This window comes from Octodon degus, unplaced genomic scaffold, assembly GCF_000260255.1.
Source record: "Octodon degus isolate 3935 unplaced genomic scaffold, OctDeg1.0 scaffold00130, whole genome shotgun sequence".
Classification (NCBI taxonomy): Eukaryota; Metazoa; Chordata; class Mammalia; order Rodentia; family Octodontidae; genus Octodon; species Octodon degus.
The window spans coordinates 1,702,184-1,719,109 of NW_004524706.1; the positions used below are offsets into that span (position 1 = coordinate 1,702,184).

The 16,926-nt window shown below is 48.8% G+C and overlaps 1 protein-coding gene across 1 annotated transcript in view; it reads left to right on the plus strand.

Annotated features, from left to right (window-relative positions):
• CUNH1orf94 (chromosome unknown C1orf94 homolog) overlaps positions 1 to 16,926 on the plus strand; it is a 39,876-nt gene that overhangs the window by 19,415 nt on the left and 3,535 nt on the right. The window contains exons 2-6 of the mRNA XM_004640997.2: positions 52 to 740; positions 4,092 to 4,340; positions 5,454 to 5,629; positions 10,097 to 10,174; positions 14,146 to 14,342. Coding sequence (XP_004641054.1) covers positions 52 to 740; positions 4,092 to 4,340; positions 5,454 to 5,629; positions 10,097 to 10,174; positions 14,146 to 14,342 — 1,389 coding nt within the window. The remainder of the gene's footprint in view (positions 1 to 51; positions 741 to 4,091; positions 4,341 to 5,453; positions 5,630 to 10,096; positions 10,175 to 14,145; positions 14,343 to 16,926) is intronic.

Consider the following 16,926-nt stretch of genomic DNA (forward strand, 5'->3'; position numbering starts at 1 on the left):
ACCCTGGGGGAGTGGGCACTAACCCTGCTTGTCTCTCTGACTTGTTTGCAGAGCCCTGGAGCTGAACAGAGCCAGAGATGAGATTTCCCTCCTGGTGGAGCAGGAATTCTTGAGCCTCACCAAGGAGCACCTTATCCTGGTCCAAGAGAGCTCAGAGGATCTGGAGGCTGCTGGTGATGATTCCCAGGGGACCAGAGAGCTGGCTCCTTGCGTCCTCGCGCCTCTTCTGGTGGCAAGCAGCAGTGAGTGCTCAGGTGCCTCTCTCACTGTTGGTGACAAGCATAAGGAGCAGAGGGTGGCTGTGTCCATTACTGGCAGCCGGCAGGACTGCGATTCTGCCCTATCTGCAGTAACAGGCATCCTGCGTGCCACCAAGGTCAGGAGTGCCAAGGAGACGAAGGACGGGGACCACAGCCTGGGTGACTGCAGCTCGGAGATCAGTAAGCTCTTGGCCCAGTTTCCACTGAAGTCTACGGAAGTGTCCAAAGCCCCTGACAACAAGATGGTGCTGGAGGAGACAAAGGTCATCAAGGACTTCTTGCAGAACAACATTTTCAGTGGCTGTGGACTCAGAGAGCCCACGGGGCTGGGCCCACTCATGCTCCTGCCTCCTCCACCTCCTCCTGCACCCCCAGACAAGCTCTCTGACCTCCCTGCCCAGAAGAGGCAGCTCCCAGTGTTTGCCAAGATCTGTTCCAAGACTGAAGCTGACCCCGCCACAGAGGGGCGTCATATGATGGGTGAGTAGGACTGGGAGCCAGCAGAGAGCACCCTGCAAGGATAGCCTCCCAGGAAGCCAGGCAGGGCCACAGCACAGGCACAGGACACTGCTGTGCAAAGCAGGACAAAGCAGCCTCTCTGGCGAGTGGAGGTTCCCAGGTGCAGGGCAGCACAGGTTCCCAGGTGCAGGGACTCCGCTGGACACACAAGGGCAGGCAGGGCTGCGTGAGCAAGTGTGGAGCCCCTAGCCCAACCCACTCTGAGAGAGATAAGCACCCTGCAGTGGAGCCTGTAGGAACTGGCTCAGCTTGGGACTCCACCGGGTATCTAGAGCACACGAAGGCTCTAGGTGACACTGCAGCCAGTGAGGCCCTCTGATTTGATTGGCTTGCGATGGAGGTGGCTGCTTTGACCATGCAACCTATCTACTTCAGATGGGGCAGGAAGGGAATGCATAAGTTATTAGGCATGAGGGCTCAGAAAAGTGCCTTCCTATCCCTCAGTCAAGGAGTCCATACCCTTCTCAGGAAATGCAGTCACCTCCTAACCTCAAACCACCCCCACCCCCAGGATCCTTCTTTTTGGGCTAATCCAGCTGTCAGACTGAATGGTCCCCAGGAGACAAATGGATGGCAGTGGTGTTCACCCCCAGGCAGCAGTCACTAGGAGAGCAGATCATGTTCATGCCAACTGTGAGAACCCTGACCCTCAGACTGTGCCCATGGGTGTGTGACCAAGAGAAGGTCACACCCAAAAGACCCAAATCCATCTCCCTGAGAAAACAAAAACAAGGTCACCTTTAAGGATATCCTGTATTCTGGAGCACTGTAGAGAGCTCGGGGAATTGGAGTCAGGGACAGGAAGCTGGAGCGAGTGCTGGGGAGGCTTGGTAGAACCTTCTGGGTGACGGGCTGGCAGTGGAGGGAGAAGACTAAGCCCTTACCTAAGGGCCAGAGACCTTCCTCCTCCTCCTTCTCTTTCTCCTCCTACTCCTTCTGGAAGGACTCATGGATGCCTGTACGCTGGGTGGACTGGCAGGATTGGACACGGTCCTGCCCACACAGGCTTCCACCATTTGTGTCTGTGCTCAAATGTGAGCAAAGGTGCGCCAAAGGAAACGTTGCCAGAGGGAGGGCATTTGTTAGAAAATTCAGGAGTGGTGCATCTGCATGTGTCTGTGTGCATGTGTTTGTTGGCTTACGTGTCTGTCATGGATATGGTGATATGAGTGAGGGAAAGGAGAGATAGGCAGGTGTGTGTGTGTGTGTGTGTGTGTGTGTGTGTGTGCATATGTGCTGGCACACACACACACACACACACTCACTCCCATGCCCATGTGAGACAGGTTGTAGGTGCATATGCCTCTGGGGAATGGGCTATTATTAGTTGGTATGTTATTTCAGTGCACTAGCTAGAGGCTACACTCAGCAACTAGAGAAAGTCTTGGAAGAGACTCTAGGGACAAGTTCTGCTAAAATTGTCCTTGTCTCCTCAATTGGCCCAGACTGGAGCCTAGTTCTTTCCTTTGTTGTAATGGTACTAGGACAGGCCCAGTCCCAAGCAAACTTAGTCCCAAACACCTCACTGGGTTGGGGGTCCAAGACCTGGTGGGATCAAGTCCACTTCCAGCAGGTTAGCCCTGAGGCCCAAGTTCTCTGATTTGGCTGCAACCGAGGTTCCCAGGTACCTGCAGTGTCTAGCACAGTGCGCGGCTATTCAGCAGGCAGGTGACTCTCATGGCCAACCTCAGTGGACAATTCAGAGACCACCACAAAGGAGAAGAAGTGAAGGATGACGGGAGTGCAGGGCCCCTCAACCAGGATAACGTATCTATAGTTCAAGACCATTCCTTAAATATCAAAATTTGGAGGCACTCAGATCCTTGTGCAAAATGGCACCTAACCAGAGCACATCCTCCTGCGTACATATCCTCCTACTTGTTTTAAACCATCTCTAGATTAATTATGAAACCTAATACAATGTAAATGTTATGTAAATAGTTGTTTTACTGCACCATTTAAGGAATAATGACAAGAAAAATGTCTGTACATGTTCAGTAAAGGTGCGGTGTTTTTAGAATATTTTTCATCCATTCTAACACACACACACACATACACACACACACACACACACACACACACTTAATTTTGTTTGAAAATTTTGTTTGAAATCATTCCAGGGCTAAAAGGACACATGGGTGGAAGCACTGTGGAGCAGAACCACTGCATAGTGCTGACAATATTCTTATATCTGGGGATGAATACTCAATCTATTTGGAACAATACCTGAATTGCATCCCTCTAGAATATTCCCATCACTTCCAGCAATTTACCAATCCCTCTGATGCTTCCCAGTCTGCCTGCCTATTGCACCTCCCTCCCCAACAGCCCTGTATGCAAGGCCTTGCTGAAACCTCACTTCCTTCTGAGAAGAAAGGACTCTCTCAGCCAGAACCTTCACATGTTGTGTCCCTCTGTCACCTCATGCTGCCCATCTGCCTTGTCCTGGAGCTATTTCCAGCATGTCTCTCTCCTCTTGGTTGTTGTGAGCTCCTGCAGGGCAGAGTCTGGCTCTGACTCATCACTGTGTCCCCAGCACTCAGGGCAGGGCCTGCCACTGACAAGTGAGCTGGATTGCCTCTGAGCCACACAGCAGAGGTAGAGCCCGTGATGAGGAACCAAGCTGTGTGGCTCTGACTGCGTGTTCTGTTGGGATGGGTGTCTTCTCCATGAGCCATGTGATCCCTGGTGGCAAGAACATTATCCCTACATCCCCAGGCTGATGCTGTGGATGGATAGAAGGGAGGGAGGAGACAAGGAAGGAAAGGGAGGTAGGGGATGGAGGAAGGAAGGAGAGAAAGAAAGGAGGCTGGAGGAAGGAAGGAAGAAAGATAAACATGGATAATGGATGGATGGATGGATGGATGGACAGACGGATGGACAGATGGATGGATGGACAAATGGATGAATGGATGGATGGATGGATGGATGGATGGATGGATGGATGGATGGACAGATGAATGGATGGACAAATGGATGGATGGATGGATGGATGGATAGATGGACAGATGGATGGACAAATGGATGGATGGATGGATGGATGGATGGATGGATGGATGGATGGATGGATGGATGGACGGACAGATGGATGGATGGATTGGTGTGTGAGACAGGAAGGTCAGACTAGGCAGTGATGAAAGAAGGCTTCCAGGAGATATTGGGGCTGTCCTTGGCTGAACAAGAATCCCTAGACTTGGGTGAGCCCCAGCAGTGTGCTGTGAAGGAGCCATCCTTTAGTCCAGAAGAAGGTAGCTCACTGGATCCATCACTTGGTCTTCCAGAAGCTTTGACTCAGTTTTCCTCTTGCTGTAGAATGGAACCCTGGCATTAAGGAGCCAAGCAAGAATCAAGAGGGCCTCTTTCTCAGCCCATGGCCTCAGACTCAGAAGGACACCTGTGGTGAGGAAAGTCACAGTGACTCTGTGGGCACCATGCCCGCCAAGAAGCCCGCATGGCCAGCTGAGAAGAACCTGCTCTATGAGTTCCTTGGGAATACCAAGAACCCAAGTGGGCAAATGAAGCTTGGCAGCAAAGCAGACATGGATGGGCTGGAGTTGAAGTGTAAGCATACCCCACCCATGGCAGGGTTGCAGAGAAAGGGCTTCCAGAGACTGTCAGGCCCAGCAGTGGCTCTGGCTTACCCAGCATCGAGGTTCTCCTTGGGTGTCAGAATCTTTAAATCCATAAAATGGGGAAATGATTTTTCCTCCAGGTCCCTTTTTAGGAATACAATCGTTAGAGAAGTGTAGTTTGCTTGCAGGGGCCTCACAGGCATTGTCAGTGATTTAAATATAGTCCCGACCCGGACTATGTATAGTAGCTTCTCAGGTTCCCAAGTCAAAACCATCTTGATTTAGCTAATGATTATTCCTATACTGTGATTCTTCATGTCCCTGTTTTTTCTCCCTTGCCCTCCTATGTATTTTTCAATCAAAATTGTTTTTCAAGAAGACGCAAATATGCAGGAAACTGAGGACCCATTTATGGTTGCATAAACCTGCAAGACATCTTTTAGAGGAGAGGACTCTGGGATTCCTACCTGGAAACAACTCCACCTCACTTCATTCTTTTAGAATAATTTTGAGTCATTCCACATTAAATTATTCGAATGTTTTAAGGTTTTTAAAGAGAAAATGACTCTCAATCAAACATAATGGAAAATGTCTATAATCTCAGCACTTGGGAGGCTGAGGCAAGAGGATCTCAAGTTAAAGGTCAGCCTAGGAAATTTAGAGAAACCCAAGGACAAAAAGTTTCCAATATAGATGTAAGAGCTAGAGCAACACTCGGTCCTGATGAGTGTATGACACTGGTTGGAAGCTGTCTTAATTATCTGAATTCCAAATGACATACCATTTGTTTATGTAAAGAGAAATTTTCATAAAGCATTTGAAAGAATTTGATTCTGTAAACACTGTAGGTGAAATTTAGCCACAGCAATCTGGTTTATTGTTTCCCTTGATAACCTGCCTCCTTCACTAGGGATGGTGGAAAGGCAGGTTCCAAGCAAGACTGCACTGGGGTTTTCAAATGTTTGCTATAGTTGGTCATTCACCACACCTTTGAAGGACCTCTTAGAGATGAGATGACCTGACTCCTAAGAGCAGAGCTCTCCAGAGTGGGCTCTGGCCTGCCTCAATCACTGAACAGATTTCCCTCTCCTGTGACTTACAGTTAACCCGCTGGTAACACCTACAGAGAAGAATAACCTTAAGTACACAGGGAATGTTTTCACCCCACGCTTTGCCCCAGCTTTGACCTCCACCACCATGAACCAGCCCCTCTGGTTCAACTTGAACTGCCCGCCTCCACCGATGTTCACCAATCACTCTACCTTCCCACAGTATCAGGTAGGTGGCGGCCTCTGGCTTTCCTCAGGTAGTGGGGTATTTGCATCCATGTGCATTCTGGTGTGGTGGCGGGGGGGAGGGGGAGTGAGGGTGAGACAGGTGTGGCTTGTCAGAAGCCAATTTCCCAGAATGCCTCTGGCTTCCTTGGAATGCCATCTCTATACTCCAGATCCACCATGGGGACAGCATAAGACATGATCAATATGTGATCACATCCATTATTGTTTTCATTGTGACCACATCAAGCCAACCTCTAGGTATATACCATGTGCACATGTATCTTTTTGATTTCCTGCTACTTAAATTCTAGTACACACTGGGTGGTTTATTCCAGAGTTCTTTGCTATCTCTAGCTGGTTAGGTACTAAGATAGAACGGATGTCGTGGTCTTTGTTTCTCACCTGCTCCTGTGGCGTACGTACTAGATTACTTAGGGCAATCCCAGTTCAGGTCTTTTGTCTGAGAGTCATTATTTATGGCACCCTCTGTTCACTCTCAAATATCATACTCTGGATATAGATTAGGACCATTTTATTTAAACCACATCCAAGAAACCAGAATTTAGATCAGCCAAGGTGGCCAGGCACATGCTCTTGGTTTTTGGCTTCTAGCTCAGAGGGAATTAGTGGCCAGACACAAAGGGATGGTGAAGCACTTGGAGCAGAGTTTGAAATTTTACACACAAACACACAGTTTACTTATGCAGGGAAAATGTAGTTTCTTTATTTTGTCCATTTAGCTTAATATCCCTTAAGAGCTGCAACCCACTCAGCAGAAGGAGGGAAGAATCAAATAAATGTCCACTCTAGTTTAAGCCTTTGTTCAATCCAATAACTTAAACAGTCCCTTTAGATAGTGCTCAGGTTTTGCAGGAATGATGTTTAGCATGTAAGATTTCTTAGGCTCCTGCTCCCCTTCCTGGCTCCTCTTCAGAATGGCATGTAGTTGGGTGGGGAAAGCATAAGGGCTTGGACTTGTGTGTCCAAGACTTTGGCGATTCCCTGCCCCACTTTGGCCTGGCAATGCCAGGAAAGGGAAAACGGAGAAGGAAACATGCCAACATTTGGATTGTCTTTCTCTATGTCCTTTCCCCTCTCACTACCCCTTTGTACCCTGCATCATTTCTTCCACTACAAGAGCAACAGCCTTAGGGCTTAGATGTCTTGTGCAGGCAGGGAAATTTTCTGTTTTGCATATAAAGACTCTCTCTGAGTTGGTTCCCTGTGTGTAGCTCCTGAATCTTAAAGGAATTTAGCAAAGCCTGGATTTTTCAGTTTTATATTTAAGCTTGTTTGTTTACTAAAAAGGACAAGTATCACTTTCAGGCCAGGTACAAAAATCCTACCTCCCTCAACTGAAATGAGAGATGAAAATGAAAAGAGATCCATAAAGAGGAAACTGTAAGTGTTGTCAATTTCAAATTAGCACTATTATTTTTGCACAAGTCTTGAGGGAAATGGTCTGCTCACTGATTCACTGATTCCGTCACTGTTATACCTCTCCCCTTGCATCTGGGGCCTGCTTATTCACTGTTTATCTATTTACCTATGCAATAATTTGCTAATGTCTATTTATTTAGTCATTTGCTTTACAATTTAAAAAAACCTTTGTCCCATGCTTACTCCCTGAGCATTATGCTAGGTGAGGAGATTCTAAGATGAGAAAGAAACTTGGTGTCTAGTGCCACTTCAGGACTAAATCAAAGACCTAGGCACTGCACCTCAACCTTTAAAAGAAGAAACAGGTGAATCATTTTATTCACTCTACAATGCATTCGGAGAGCTCACTGTATAAAGCTAATTGGCAGTGGTCTGTTCTACAAAGTGGGGAAGGCATCTCTTTGCTATGTTAATTCCTTCTTAGTTGACTTGTTGAAGTGGGTGAGATTCAGAGGTACTTCCTGAGCATGAAGGGACCCTGTCTTCAGAGACACTGGGGTTTGCATTGCAGGGTGACTATAATGAAGTTCTGTAGTTTATGGACAGAAGCAAGATAAGGGTCTGGTGGAAGCATCCACAGGCTCTATAAATGGGCCCCACCGAAGCCTGCTGTAAAAGGAGTGGACTCTCCCAGGTGGTAACAGAAGATGGCTTGATTTACCCTCTCACAGCTTCTTCATTTCATAAATGCTACCTAGTTTCAAGACAGCTGAGCAAGGGCCCCAGGATAATAGAGAGAAGGCAGATTTTGCAATCGGGGAGACTCGGGTATAAGGGCTCTGCTGCTTACAAGTTGTGTGGCCTTGGGCAAGTTAGTTAACGCTCTGAGGCTTGGCTTCCTGTTTGTGAAATGAGTTCATCATAATTACAGCAGCAGCAGCACAGGCTGCTTTGGTTGTAAGAATTAATTGAGTCCATGGATGAAAAAGTGTGATAGAGATGTTGGCTTTTTATTATTATTCTACTGTGATCTTCCAAGAAAGAGGGACCTTGAGGGAGCAGAGAGGAGAACGGAGCCTGGCCTATCCTAGTCTCTTCCTGGTTTGGCATTAGAAATTTTAAAAAGGAGGTCCCAGATCCAATTTGCTTGGAGCTCTTTGGTGGGGAGACTCAGAATCAGGAAGATAAAGTCCCCAGCAGTCAGGCTTTCTAGCGGCTCCTGGGCTGCTTAGTATAAAAGAACACCGCTCTGATCAAGGAGAGAGACTGTGTGGGGAAGGGCCATGGCCTCAAGCAAAGAAGAGTGAATGCTTATTTACCATTGCTTGGGATTTTTTCAAAATTGCAATTTGAATCACTGGAAACGTCCTCACAGCTAGGCCGTGTGGCTCACACTGATGAATGCGGCAATATCACCTTCAAGGATGGGGCCGGGATGGGCAATGGATGTCCCCCATCTCCATCCCAGGGTGCCCTGGAACACAAGGCATGGGGACCCTGGAGGCCTCCCTGCTGATCTCTGGCCTTGGGAAATTGGCTGTGGCGGGCAGAATTAAGTGCTAATGGGGTCAGAAAGGGGTAAAACAAGGGGGCCACTCAGCAAACATCAGTGGCTACTGAGGGCTGAAAGTGGACAAGGCCACCACTCTGCGTGACTTCTTTATCCAGGCTTTGCCCAAGACCAGTGTCACAGGAGCCAGCAGGGGTCATGAGGGTGAGTGAGGCTACCCTGTTGCAGAGCTTAGAGGGAAGGGAACAGGGGGCTGGTTTCAGGTGAAGGGCTCACATGAGTAGGAAGCCTTGGTGCTGAAAGGTCTCTGGGGACACATACTGCAGAGCAGAGGGAAGGCATCTGCTTGCCTGAGATTGTTTTCTCTCAGGGATGTGGAGGGTGGGCCACTAAGAGAGTTAGGGGGACCTCCAGGTGAGACGCTCTGGAGCCTTTCAGGAGACCACAGGCTTCGAGGAAGTCCTTAAGAGCATAGGAAAAACTGTCACTACATTGGTAATTGGTACAAGCCACACACAGCATGGGAGTAGCACATCAGTAGGGTTCAGAATGCTCTTGAGAAGGTGTCCCTGACTGACAGCCACTTTGGTCTTTGAGCCTCCTTAGATGGGGAGCTCTGGATTGGCAGCTAAGGCAGATAGTCCGAGGTTGGAGGGGTCATGGGCTGGCTCACCCACAATAGTTTTGCAGTGTGTGCATCTTGTGCTTGTGTGTGGACAAAAGCCCACCCCACCTGCCCCCAGACAGAGCTGTGTATACAATTTCCATTTCCCATTTGGCTGAGCTCCCTGCCTGAGAGCCTTTTCCTGGGGGTGCAGTGAGAGATGATGGACAGACTTAACATTTACAGAGTCCTTACTATGTCCTGGATACTGTTCTCAGCGCCTTACGTGCATTAACTCGTTTTCCTCGCTCCATCCCTCCCTACAAGGTGCAGGCACAGGAGTGTGCCAGACATGCAGATTCAGAGCAGCAGAAACTCAGGCTAATGTGCCCGGGGGCAAAGCTGTACCTTGTATGCAGAAATAGACATGTGGACACCATTGCAAACATGCATGCAGATGGACTTAATTAAGCACAGACACACACACACACACACACACACACACACACACACACACACACACTGAGACAGACAAGAAAGACATTTATAAAAGCTGTGCAGATAGCAACTAAAATAATGCAGCTGTCTTCATGGGCTTCGGAGGCCTGAATACACACTTCCGCAGGTGAGGAAAAAGGGGCTCAGAGAGGTGAAGCTACTTGCTGAAAGCTACAGAGCTGCAGACCTCAGGGGCAGACCTGCAAACCAGGAGGTCATCCGACTCCTGAAACTCTTGTCTTAGTCACCCCAAGGATTCTTGATGCCTGCTGAATGGGGTCTTCTGCGAAGCATGAACTATGCTTGCCCTGGCCTGATTGCAGCTACAGCCAACACCGTGATGGGGTCAACTCAATCCTAACTGGAATGGGAGCAGCATGTCTGTAGGGCACAGAGCGATGAACCTGCACAGCTCAGGCTCTGGTTGGGAATGGCTCGCCCGGCAGCGCTGAGCCTCTGTCTCTTCCTCCCCCTAGGGTATGTACCCACAGCGATCACCGAGGATGCCCTATCAGCAGCCTGTCCCTCCTCAGCTAGGGTGCTACTCCCGGCAGGTGAGTAGATGACCTCCCTTCCTCTGTCTCAGCTCTGTAAAGGCCTTCGGGTCACAGACCTTTTCATCTTTGCCCGCCTGGTCACCATCTATACTTTCTGGCCCACTAGTGGTTCCGGCATGATGAACACACATGCAGATCTGGGTGGGAAACACAAATCAATGTTCCTCTGTGATGGTAACAGCAGCCCTCACTGTAGGCCAGGTCCCTCTCTAAGGGCTCCACCTGCACTAATGGAGCCTTCACAACCAGCCTGTGAATAGATTATAGATGTGGAAACCAAGAAACAGAGAGATTAAGTCATTTTTTTTGAGATTAAGTCATTTGACTGAAGCCATACAGTTCACAAAATTTTGCTATGGGAGTAAGTGCCTTCAGTATCTCCAGGATTTTTTTTTTTAACAATGAACATTCAGTTCTTCTTCATGGGTCTAAAGGTTGGCTTACCTGGGCTGAGATTCAGAGCTGGACTGAAGATGCAGGAGCTGTCGCCTCTCCAGTAAGCACAGGGGGGGCTCTGAGGAAACTCACAAGGCTTCCACAAGCCTCAGTGCAGAACTGGTACTTGGTAACATACACCTGTGTTCATTAGCCAAAGCAAATCACACGGCTCTGGCCAGCATCAGTGGTAACAGGAAGCCGCAGTCCTGTCCTGAAGGCTATAGGAGGTCCTACTAAATTTGAACTTTAGATCAACAATAAATAAATTTTTAGTGTAAGTACTCATATGCCTGAAATATTAGATGGGGACATATTTATGCTAAAAGGTTATTCATTGTTTATCTAAATTTCAATTTGATTGTGTATACTGCAGTTTTATTTGGTACATCTGGCAACATTTTGTTCCCACGTAGGCTGGAGATGAGAAGCTGGGGTCTGACCATGTAGCCTGGTGCTGTCAATTACCGTGCTTTAGCACCTATTGCATACATTTGCATAATAATACAGTATTAGAATACAGCAGTAGAAGCAGCAGTGCAAACACACACACACACACACACACACACACACACTCAGAAGCAGATGGAAATACAGTCATACACATGGACCGAGCTGCCTCAGCTCCCATTTGTGAATACCTGCATACAGTGCATGTTCAGAGGATATTGGTCTGGTGCAGTGTCTCAGTTACTTTTCTCTTGTTGCTGAGACAAAATACCCGATACCCACACTGAAGGAGGGAAGGTTTATTTAGTTCACAGTGTATGGCAGTTTCAGTCCATACTCAGCTGGCTCCAAGGCAGAGTGGCACATGCAGAGGGCAGCAGTTCATGGAAGTGGAAAGCAGCAAAACAACAAGAGCCAAAAGGGAGCAGCCGCAGCTGCTGCAGCAGCTACCAAGCTTCTCTCTCCCATCCTCATACTGTACTCAGGCTATCAGCCCCAGGGACCATGGATCACGCACACCCTAATCCCAGCATTGGATCATGAATCAATCACAGACTCTAGAAGTCACCCCATGACTGCATTAGGCTTCGTGGGGACGGCTAGACACAAACCCTAACATGCAGGGATGGGGTGTGAGGAAGGTTGCTGGGAGTGCAGAGCCCAGAGGGCACTGAACACCACACCTCCAAGCTCCCAGGCTGGCTCTGCCTCTCACACAAAGGTTCATGGACACTTCCACATCCACATTCCAGATTCTTCTGCCTCACCTTTCTCCCTAGGGAGATCCATCCTTTCTCTGCAAACTGGATTCCTTCCTTGGAATATTCCAAAATGTTTGGTAAGGTAGAGATGGGCCTTCATGTGTAAGCCACTTTATTACCTGGGCTGGGACTGCTTTGTCGCAGGAGGAGCCTCCCACATCCTGATGTGAAGCAGGGATGACACATCTGCTTCAGGGAAACCCAGCCACATCCCCCTTCACCCCAACAGTGATGTCTCCACCTGATTCAAAGAAAATATTTTTAGACAATTATGCATGTGCACGTATGTGCGTACGGTTGGAGACAGAAATATAAAAGCATACCAGAAAATTTTAAAATTTAGAGGCAATCACTGTTTACTGGTTTCTGACATATTCTTTAAGTAGCATCTATTTATATAAACATTTCTGTACCAATGCAGCACAGGAATGCTGCTCGGCTGCTTGCTGGAGATGATTTCAGAGCGGTATACAGAGCCCTGTTTGATGGCTTTTGTCCGTGCTGTGGAATCATGCTACATTTTCAAATGAAGCTTGTGTGTACTCCGAGGGCCATCGCTTCCACTGCAGTCCCTCCTAGTGCCAGGCTTTTCCTCCTGTCATGCAGGCTTGGGAAGTTTCTGCCTTGGATGCCATGGAGGCCTGCCCTAGGAGGTGACCTTTTGTGGCCACTCAGTAAGCTCCTGGTACACTTGCCCTCACCCTCCTGGGGTTTCCGTGCCTGTGCCCAGCATTGCCAGGCCTGGCTGGGGGGACAGTGGCAAAGACCAGGGAGGGGCTCAGCTTGCAGAGTTGGCACAGCACGCAAGACTGGAGAGGGCCACAAGATCCGAGCACAGCCTGTGGGATTATTTTTTATTTTGTACTGAGGATTGTGCTACAGTATGTTCCCAGCTCTTTTTTAATTGCTAAATTTTGAGATGGGGTCCTGTTAAGTCTCTTAGTTGCCCAATTGGGCTTGAATTTGAGATCTTTCTACCTCAGTTACCCACATTTCTGGGATTTTAGAAGCGTGCTGTCACATCCAGCTCCCACTGGAGTTCTAACTGCAGTTCACAACTGGAGACACCCGCTGAGAAAGTCATTCAACTTCTCTGCATCTGTTTCCTCATCTGCAAAATGGGAATAACAATGGCCCTCCCTCCCTGGCAGCTTGGAGGTTTAATGAGAAAAGCCTTGTGAGGGTCTGGCAGCCTCCAAGCATTCAGCATGATGGCTGGAGTGGGTTGGCACTGACCAGGCTCATCCAGAGCTCCAGGACTGTGAGATCTTGTGGTAGAGTGGGAATCTAGAAGCTTCCTTGTTTTTGACTCAAGCTGCCCTCTGTGCACAAGAGGTAGACACAGGCTCCTTAGGAGACAGGGTTTCTGATTTTGTCAGTAGTGCAATATGATGCGCAAGAAGTAATGAGCTCCCTGTTAGTTCAGGTATTTAAACAGGTGTGAATGTCCCCTCTCTCCTCCCTGGCAAACCTTCCACTAGGCATATGTTTATTGAGCAGCCATGGCATGCCAGGTGCTGTCTTGGAGCTGGAGGTGTCAGTCAGTAAGGCAGAGGACGTCCCTGCCTTGTCAAGGACAGCAGAACAGGAGCTCAGTTCTTGCTGAGAGTTTACTCAAGGTAGTCTCAGAACTGCCCTAAATTCTTGTCTTTCTTTTGGGCTTGAGCTGAGCCCTCGTGCTTGTTTACCCTTTCTCTTACTCTCCTACTGTCGGATTAGGCAGCATCAAGGTGTGTGTGGTTCTGTAAATTTAAATGAACTAAAAGTAAGTGAAATTCCCATTTCCATTCCTCATTGACATGAGCTGGATCCCCAGCGCTCAGTGGCTACCACGCTGGACAGCGCAGACAGACCACTCCCACCACTGCCAAGACTTTTCCTGGGCAGGGCCGTCTGCAACTTGGACTCTGCTGAGATCGTAAGGCAGAAGCCAGTGCTTTGGAAATCACAGCAGATTTGCTTGGGATGATGAAAGCTTTAAAAATGAACAAGGAGCTCTAGGGATGGCTATTGATGGAGAGAAAGGAAAGAAGACAGAGAAGAGGATGGAAGTAACGTAGAATCACTACTATGTGTTCCTCTCAACTAACATGATCCCATTCAAGACAGAATGTTTGTCCATTTTACAGATGAGGCCATTGAGGTTCAGATAAATTCAGTAAATTGCCAGCCTCACTTAGCCCTAGATGTTTTTCATTTCATTTCATATTGTCCTCTACATGCCCACATGGACTAGGGGCACAGAGGCTGAGGCATGGTGGGTAATTTAGGGTCAAGGCTGTGAGATGGTGACCTCACTCCTCTCTCCTCTCTGACCTACAGGTGACAGTCTACAACCCACAGCAGATGGGCCAGCAGATCTTCCGCTCCTCCTACACCCCTCTGCTGAGCTACATCCCTTTTGTCCAGCCCAACTACCCGTATCCACAGAGGACACCACAAAAGCTGCCCACCAATCCTCGGGACCCCTCTCCCATGTCAGGAGACGGGCCACAGTACCTCTTCCCCCAAGGATACGGGTGAGTCCTCTGCCTACACTGGAGGGCCCGCTTGTATCTGGGGAGCTTCTGGAGAGGGGAGGCGAGGGAGTTGGGCTCCTAGATTCCCATGTTGGTGGAGCCCCCCTCCCTCACCGCTCACTGCAGGGCTCCTCCTCTGGCCTCAGGGCTATGTTCTGGCCTGCATCACTCCAAGAAGGATGATTTGTACATCCTCAGACCACTGAGCCAGTGTCATCTTGTGCCTGTCACAATAGAATAGACCCACATCCTTGGTCCGTGTATCCCATGGCTGTGGGGAGGGGAGAGTCCTCCACTATGACCAGGCTGCCATGGAGGTGGGCAGGCGCCGAAGGTCCCTTCTGGGCTGCTGCTCTACAGTCTGGCTACAGAACTGCACCTGCCATGTCGGAAGTAAAGACAGCTCACGTCATGGGCCATGGCAGGCAGTGGGCCAGGCCATTGTTCTTCCCCATTTGCTTGCTTTACAACAGAGTATGGCTCCGCTGGCTGCACCCTGAGTCCTTGCCCAACAAATCTCCTGAACACCCCCTTGACTTCCCAGATGGCCCAGCTGAAGGGTCTTGGCTGCCTACTGCTGGTTATGCTTTCCCACCCAAGATCCCCAAATAGTAGAGGAGAGAGATTTGTAATTGTATTATTTCCTGGGACAATCTGAGGGTTTAGCAGGAAGTATTCAATGTAAAAATCAATATTTCAGCTGAAAATTACACCCAAATTTTGTATATTGTTTAGTTATGACTTCAGATTTTTTTCTTATCAAATATTAAATAGCCACTCATTCTCACCTACCAAATCTTGAGCTAGCGCTGATGATCCAGGTGACAGGTGGTGCCTCCTCTTTCCCCTGGGGACAAATTTCCAAGGCACGCTGTGCAGCACATGTGCCCAAGGTTGAGAAGCTCAGTTTCTAGGATTAGGATCAAACGACTCCACCCGACATTGATTCCCATCTACCTACTTTCCCGTCACAGCCATTCTCTGTGGTGGCCACCACATGTCCCCAAACTAGCATCCTTTCCATCAGCATTTCTCCAATATCTTGTTAAAGTGGGTAAACGCTACAAAGAAGTTTCATTAGTCAGATCTGGTGGGAGAACACTTGTAAGAAATAAAGATAAACAGATTTCTAAACTGTTGGAATTCTCAAATCATTTAATTTCCTAGGGTGTGTGTGGGGCATCCAAGAAGGTGGTCAATAATGTTATTTGAACAGGATAGCCACAACCCCTGTCATCTGTTTTCCCCCACTCCTGATCGTTCTCTTCTCCCTCCCTCTATCCCTCGCTCCCTCCCTTCTTTTTTGTGGAGTACATCATGGTGCATTTCACCCAATACACCCTAGGAAGTACTGTGTTAATTTCTGTAGTTAATTTGAATTTAGCCTGCAGGGGACCCACAGATGAAGAGACCCACTTCCTTTCTTCAGAGAGAAGTGAGCAGATGAAAGGTGGGCACAACTTGTCACTGCCCTGGCAAAAGAAAGACCAAGAACATAGCCCTGAGGCCAGAGGAGGAACCCTGCAGCGAGGGGTGAGGGAGGGGGGCTCCACCAACGTGGGGATCCAGGCCTCAGGTGGGAAGGTGTGCAGTGCACTGAAAGCCTGGGAATCGAGAATGGCTCAAGAGTTAGATTTGCTCCTGGAAAGGGTAGAAAACAGGATTGGAAAGGGGTGGTTAGGATTAGGATTATTAAAGGCTTTTGGATGCTAAGCCTGGGGAGCCACAGATCTGTGTGCTCTGAGTGAATGGATGGGAAGAAAGAGAATGGGAAAAGAAGGTGTGGCCCAGAGCAGGCCTTGGGGGTCTCTACAAGAAGCCTCTTACCTGCAAGCCAGCAAACACCCCATATTCCAGGCTGTGACTATGTACTCAGGAGCTTGGTCCCTGGGAGGCAGGGGGGCCCACGGTCTCATTCAGCTGCAGGAAACAAGGGCAGGAAGCAGGAGGGCTGGAAGAGCATTGAGTTTGGTCTTTGCATGTCTGTGGAGGAGCAGGGAGAAGGGGAGGAGGCTGAGGAAAGACTGTTGGATAAGGAGGAGGCAGGCTGGGGAGACCTGGGACACTGGAGGCCAAGAGGAGGGTGATGAGTGGGAAGCAGCTTTCAGCAGGATGAATGGCACCCTGAGAGGCAGGGGAAGCAAGGACGGTGGGGCAAGAAGAGGGACTCAAGGGTGTTGGCCTGCATCCCTCCAAGAAGGGTGATTTGGGCATCCTTAGACCCCTGAGCCAGTGTTGTCTTGTGCCTGTCACTGGGGATCTAAAGTAAATTAATGTGAAAATCTCCTCCTCTTCAGGAGTTCACATTCTAAAGGGGAAATACACAGTCAGGAGATGAGCAACATCAGATGCTAGGGAAAAGGAGAAGAAGAACCAAGGGAGGCTTCTTGAGAGAAGATGGCAATGAAATGAGAGCAGGAACCATGCATATGTATGGAGAAAAAGAACTTAGGGCAGAAAGGATGGAAAGGGCAAAGGAACATGGAGAGCATGGATAGAAGGGTGTGAAACATCTGGGTGGTACACAAGGAGGGAGAGAGAGAGGGAGAGAGAGAGAGAGAGAGAGAGAGAGAGAGAGAGAGAG